Source organism: Musca vetustissima, unplaced genomic scaffold (assembly GCF_032173495.1).
Source record: "Musca vetustissima isolate MV318-11 ecotype Yass unplaced genomic scaffold, APGP_CSIRO_Mvet_v1 utg17272, whole genome shotgun sequence".
Lineage (NCBI taxonomy): Eukaryota > Metazoa > Arthropoda > Insecta > Diptera > Muscidae > Musca > Musca vetustissima.
Window position 1 is genome coordinate 113,396 of NW_026888753.1, and position 6,000 is coordinate 119,395.

At 34.9% G+C, this 6,000-nt stretch overlaps 2 protein-coding genes across 2 annotated transcripts; one reads left to right on the forward strand and one right to left on the reverse strand.

Moving 5' to 3' along the window:
* Positions 1-4: 4 nt before the first annotated feature.
* On the reverse strand, positions 5-1,115 carry LOC133336587 (uncharacterized). The gene is made up of 3 exons (XM_061544868.1): positions 778-1,115; positions 591-695; positions 5-359 (listed from the first exon to the last, which is right to left on the reverse strand). The coding sequence occupies exons 1-3, from the start codon at positions 1,113-1,115 to the stop codon at positions 5-7; spliced, it is 798 nt and encodes a 265-aa protein (XP_061400852.1).
* A 1,585-nt stretch (positions 1,116-2,700) lies between these two features.
* LOC133336588 (alanyl-tRNA editing protein Aarsd1-A-like) lies at positions 2,701-4,196 on the forward strand. The gene is made up of 4 exons (XM_061544869.1): positions 2,701-2,739; positions 2,801-3,313; positions 3,377-3,633; positions 3,698-4,196. The coding sequence occupies exons 1-4, from the start codon at positions 2,701-2,703 to the stop codon at positions 4,194-4,196; spliced, it is 1,308 nt and encodes a 435-aa protein (XP_061400853.1).
* The last annotated feature ends 1,804 nt before the right edge of the window (positions 4,197-6,000 follow it).

Below are 6,000 nucleotides of genomic sequence, written 5' to 3' on the forward strand. Positions count from 1 at the left end.
ATTTTTAGTTGTTATCGTTTACACAATTAATTCTCTTGGAACGCATACATTTACATGAATCTAAATACTCCATAATGCGATTTTCATATTCCTTACAGGGATGTATTAATGTTCTATAATCTTCAATAGATACTGGATCTTCGGGTGCAATTAATTGAGCCCAGCATTTTAATTTGCACAATTGCTTATGGAAATATTCATAGAGGTCTTCAATTAGTTTCCGTGTATAGCCCAATGATTTCAGATTATATGTTCCCAGTATAAATGGACTATTTACATTATGATCCAATTTACTACAGCGTTTCTTTAGTTCGATCATTTGTGTGTTTATATTTGACAAGGATTTAGCAAGGCGATCGCTGATAATTAATATAATTATATTTTTAATTTAGATTCATATAATAAGTAATATATACTAAAAGACATAAAAACTGTAAAGAAGTGACAAAAATATATATTATGTAAAGGCTTTTGTCCTTACATAGACATGTTAATATTTAAAACTCCATTAAGTATATAATTTGTATAAATTTAAAGATCAGGGTTCAAAACTATAATCTTTATGATTTTATGTCTCCGACATAACTTACATAGACTTGTGAATTTTATTTATTTTACTGCAAATTGTATGCATTAGTTCCTGTTCATATCTACGTGATATAATATCTGGATAGGGTTTAACACAAAGTCCATTTCTGAAGTAAATAAAGTTATAATGGTGAATGAATGAACTTTCTGAACATTTACATATATTCCAGAATAAATTGCATTACTTACCCTGATAATATTAAATACTTTTGCGAATTTACCCATATATCATCTATCAATTGATTTTGAGATTGCAATTCTTTATACGTTAGTTCATTATAGGCCTTAAGTAGTTTCTCCAAATGTAATATTATCTCATGTGCATGCTTCTCTAAATAATAATCACATTTCGTATAAATGGAGGTTTTGCAATTTTCAAAATTTGGCAAAATATTTTTCAATTCTTTGCGTTCATGTTTTGGATACAGCCAGCAGTATTTTGGATTGTTTAATTTAACTTTTTCGTGGGTTAAATTTAAATTGCCCCTCCAACAATGAAAACAATCTTCATTTTTGTTAAGCTCCATTGGAATAGTTCAAAAAACGTTTTCAAATAAAAATAATATGCCAAATTGAAATTATTAAATTAAAATTTTGAGGAATTTTGTGGGCCAAAGATACTTCTGACAAAATGAAATTCTGTGCAGCGATCGGCTTCGATCTTGACTACCGGAGCGCTAAGAAGTACACCACAGGCAGCCTTGAATGTGATCTTGAATCTCAAGCCACTGGACATTCTGATTAAATTCCAGGCGCCCAGGTGTGCCCTGAGGCTCCGAGAAATAATGTTTGGAAATCGCTGAACATAACGCCAGGTTGTGATTTCTTGAGGAGAAATATTCACATTAGTTACTATGTTCCCTCTCGTAGAGACTTTAATGACATCAAAGTAGAGTTTCCTAGTAGGGAATCCTGGACTTATGGCTTACTTACCTCTGCCACGTATGTAATTTTTCATATAACATTAACAATCTTTGTAGCGTTTTTCAAGCAGAAATCCTTGCTATCATCAAATCGGCCGAGATAGTAAAAACACTAACTGCCGATAATACGGGACCGGTGACTATATGTCGATAGTCAGGCGGCCCTCAAGGCTTTGAAGTCGTGTACTATAAAATCAAAAGCAGTTCTTGATTACAAGTCCGTTCTGAATGATATACGACGGATAGTTAACTTATGTAAGGTTCCAGGACATAGTGACATAGAAGGGAACGAAATAGCCGACGAGCTTGATCGAGCGGCTCAAAATCGTCCAATCTCCCGATTGAGAGATCTGTGAATCTTGTCCTACGGCAAGGCAGTCGGATGGTCGAGAGAACCTGGTTGGAGAATCTCAAATGCTATCTGGCCTTAATTCTCTCGCCGAATAACTTTTTCGCTGTTGGCACATAAAGAGAGAGATCAAAATCATTAGGAGGATTAGATATCTCACTTCGAAATGGGACTCCAGCGGAGAGGATTACTGTCGTCTATGTGAGTACGAAGAAGAGCTAGAAACAATTGAACATATCCTTTGTAGATGTCCACCGCTGATTGGCAGAAAACATAATCTAGCCTTCTTCTCTAAAATATACCCCAACCAGATCCTAGGCTTTGTCAAAAATCTTACATGGCTAAAATAACCATCTCTAGGCTCTCCTTTTCCTCTCTCATCCCGTTTTCTTTTCTGGTACAAAGGATGATCACAATGGACTCCGAATGGACGGTTGTTACTAAAAACCGTACATCCCTAACCTAACCTGTTGATGTACATGACAAACCAGACAAAACATAGACATTAATGGGAAATTACACACCTTTCGATTGAAAAATTGGGATATGAACTTCAATAAACTGAAAAATTAAATCATTTGGACCATTAAATGGGCCATGAATTCAGAAAGCCAAATTAAAGGCATTTCGGTTGGAAAACACGGGTAAAAAAATTTTAGAAACCGGTTCCGGTTCTAATCTACCTAGAAGAAGAACACGTGTGCAGTAACACTTGCTGCGTTTTGAACAGCAAACAGCTGATTTCTATTTACAAACCGTTTTGTTTGCCAAAAATTATTGCATTTGCATAACCAACAACATCATAAACAAAAGTTCGGACTTCATTGCAGGAGGATAAAAATGGTTTTTAAGTGTCAAGAAGATAGTTTTCTACGGCAAGTATGTAAAGAAACATTTTTTATCCAATACCTTTATAATAATATCCATTTTCTTTTCCCAGTTCACAACCACAGTCGTGTCATGCGAAGAAGCAAAGTTAAAACTTCCATCCAGTGGCGACGCAGATCCCGTCGAACTAGAGGGTTTTAACGTTATATGTGAAGATACCATACTCTTCCCCGAGGGTGGTGGTCAACCCTGTGATTATGGCACCATTAACGGTTTTCCAGTACGTAGTGTTATACGTAAAGGCAAGGAAGCGGTTCATTTTGTTGAGACATTTAAAGCTCTTGAAGTTGGCACGGAAGTCTTGCAAATTGTCAATTGGGAAAGACGTTTGGATCATATGCAACAACATTCTGGTCAACATTTGATTACGGAATTGTTTGATAAGGAATTTAACTATGATACCACATCGTGGTGGTTGGGTAGTGAGACATCCTACATTGAATTGAATACCAAACATGTTATCACCCGTGAATCGTTGGATGTTATTGAGAATATGGCAAACGATATAATAAGAGAGGGTAGACCGGTCAGTGTGGCTTTGATCGATGAGAAGGCATTGCATCAGGTACGGAATTTCAAATAACATTTAGAACAAGAAAAAGTTATTAGTATTTAATTTCCTATATAGATGCAGGGTTTAAGAGCCCCTAGAGGTCTGCCCAAAGACGTAGAAGGCCCAGTGCGAGTTATTCGCATTGAAGGTCAGCGTGATAACATGTGCTGTGGCACCCATGTCAACAATCTATCCCAATTACAATGTGTTAAATTGTTGTATGAAGAGAAGAACAAGAACAGTGTCTATGTACATTTCGTGGTTGGTCAACGTGTACCAAAAACATTGGGAAAATGTTTTGCCAGAGAGCAGCAAGTTACCTTGGCCTTAAAGTAAATAAACATATACAACAACAATAATAATTAATGATTCATATTAATTTGCTTCTCATTACAGAGGTGGCCCATTGCAACATGTCGAACTTATACAAAAACTACAGAATAACCTTAAGGCAACAAAGAAATCATTTCAGAAACTTCTGCGAGATTTGGCAATTATGGAAGCTGAAAAATTAGAATCACTACCGAAACCATTGCCCAAATACTATAGTCTGCATAAAAAAGATGGAATTGAACCCGACTTCATTAATACATTTTTGAGAAATGTATCTGTCGACGGGATATCATTATTTTTCCTTACCGTTTCTGAACCAAGCGTGGGACGCCAACCCGGTAAAGGTCATATGATATTAAAGGGTGATCCAGAGCTAGTCGAAGAATTTGGCCCCAAATTCATGGAAATATTAGATGGTAAAGGTAATGGAAAAGAGGGCATGTTCCAAGGAAAAATTAATGATAGTGATAAAATACGTTTATGTGAAACACTACTTGAGAATCATTTTAACCCACCACCAACAAATACCGAAGTCAAAAAGGAACCAGCTCAAGGTTCATAAGAATGGTGTAACAGAAAAAGATATTATGAAACATGTTACGATTTGTGTTCATTATTAAAGTACAATTTTTAAATTGAGATGCAAATAATTGTATATATTATTATTATTATTATTACATGCGGAATTTATAAATTCAGGTTTTATTTAATGAAATAAATTATTAAAAGATTATATCTATTTTTTGTACCCTGCTACTGTGGTACAGGGTATTATGTCTTTGTGCATATGTTTGTAACATGCAAAAGGAAAGGAGATAGACAAATGACTCCCTTAGAGAATATGCATAGAATCACATTCTGAGTCATTTATGCATGTCCGTCCGATGGTGTTAAATTTTAAACAAAGTACAGGTCGCATTTATGATCCGATTTGGATGAAATTTGGTACAGCTCATATGTTTGGGGAAAATCGTTTTATGTAAATGGTGTACTAAAGTCCCTATATATCTTTCGATTTGCAAAAAAATTGTATATCGTACTGAATTTACTGTAAAATGATGTGTCTTAAGTTTCGTGTAAATCGATTCAGATTTAGATATAGTTCCCATATATATTTTCGTCCGATTTTATGTAAATGGTGCACCAAAGTCCCTATATATCTTTCGATTTGCAAGAACCTATATATCTTTCGATTTGCAAGAACTTTGGCATAGCGTAGTAAATTATGTCTAGAATGATGTGTGTTAAGTTTTGTGAAAATCGGTTCCGATTTAGATATAGCTTCCATATATTTTCGTCTGATTTTAGGTAAATGGTGCACCAAAGCCCCTATATATGCTTCGATTTACACCAAATTTGGCATAGCGTATTGAATCAAGCCTGGAATGATGTGTGCAAAGTTCCGTTACAATCGGTTCAGTTTTAGATATAGCTGCCATATATATTTTCGTACGATTTTAGGTTAATGGAGCATCAAATGATGTGTCTTAAGTTTCGTGTAAATCGATTCAGATTTAGATATAGTTCCCATATATATTTTCGTCCGATTTTATGTAAATGGTGCACCAAAGTCCCTATATATCTTTCGATTTGCAAGAACCTATACATCTTTCGATTTGCAAGAACTTTGGCATAGCGTAGTAAATTATGTCTAGAATGATGTGTGTTAAGTTTTGTGAAAATCGGTTCCGATTTAGATATAGCTTCCATATATTTTCGTCTGATTTTAGGTAAATGGTGCACCAAAGCCCCTATATATGCTTCGATTTACACCAAATTTGGCATAGCGTATTGAATCAAGCCTGGAATGATGTGTGCAAAGTTCCGTTAAAATCGGTTCAGATTTAGATATAGCTACCATATATATTTTCGTACGGTTTTAGGTTAATGGAGCACCAAAGCCCCAAAATAGCATACTGAATGATGTGTGACAAGTTTCCTGAAAAGCGGTTCAGATTTATATATAGCTCCCATATAACATTTGCGTCCGATTTAATGTAAATGATGCACCAATGTTTCTATATGTCCTTCGACTTGGACGCAATTTGGCATAGTGTACTCAATTAAGTCTAGAATGATATGTATTAAGTTTCGTGAAAATCGGTTCATATTAAGATATAGCTCACATATATATTTTCGTCCGAAAATTTGTACAGATATAGTTTGCAGTGCTATTGAGGATTATTCAAGGTATTTTTCATATATGTTTATAGGATATTTTAGTTATTTGAAGTTATATGCAACAGATGCCGACTATTGGTACATGCCGGTATTAGGAGCACTTACCCTATTTATTTGATCTGTGCTAATTAATTGATAAAAAAATCAATAGAGGGCGCTAATCTTAGTTACACAAGTTGAAACCA

Excerpts from the sequence above, each read along its gene's own strand:
- LOC133336587 (XM_061544868.1), bottom strand. The coding sequence starts at position 1,115 with ATGGAGCTTAACAAAAATGAAGATTGTTTTCATTGTTGGAGGGGCAAT. Across the intron at positions 696-777 it reads AAGTATTTAATATTATCAGG|AAATGGACTTTGTGTTAAAC; the intron begins GTAAGTAATGCA and ends TATTTACTTCAG. Across the intron at positions 360-590 it reads AATAAAATTCACAAGTCTAT|CGATCGCCTTGCTAAATCCT; the intron begins GTAAGTTATGTC and ends ATTAATTATCAG.
- LOC133336588 (XM_061544869.1), top strand. The coding sequence starts at position 2,701 with ATGGTTTTTAAGTGTCAAGAAGATAGTTTTCTACGGCAA. Across the intron at positions 2,740-2,800 it reads AAGATAGTTTTCTACGGCAA|TTCACAACCACAGTCGTGTC; the intron begins GTATGTAAAGAA and ends TTCTTTTCCCAG. Across the intron at positions 3,634-3,697 it reads CAAGTTACCTTGGCCTTAAA|AGGTGGCCCATTGCAACATG; the intron begins GTAAATAAACAT and ends TTCTCATTACAG.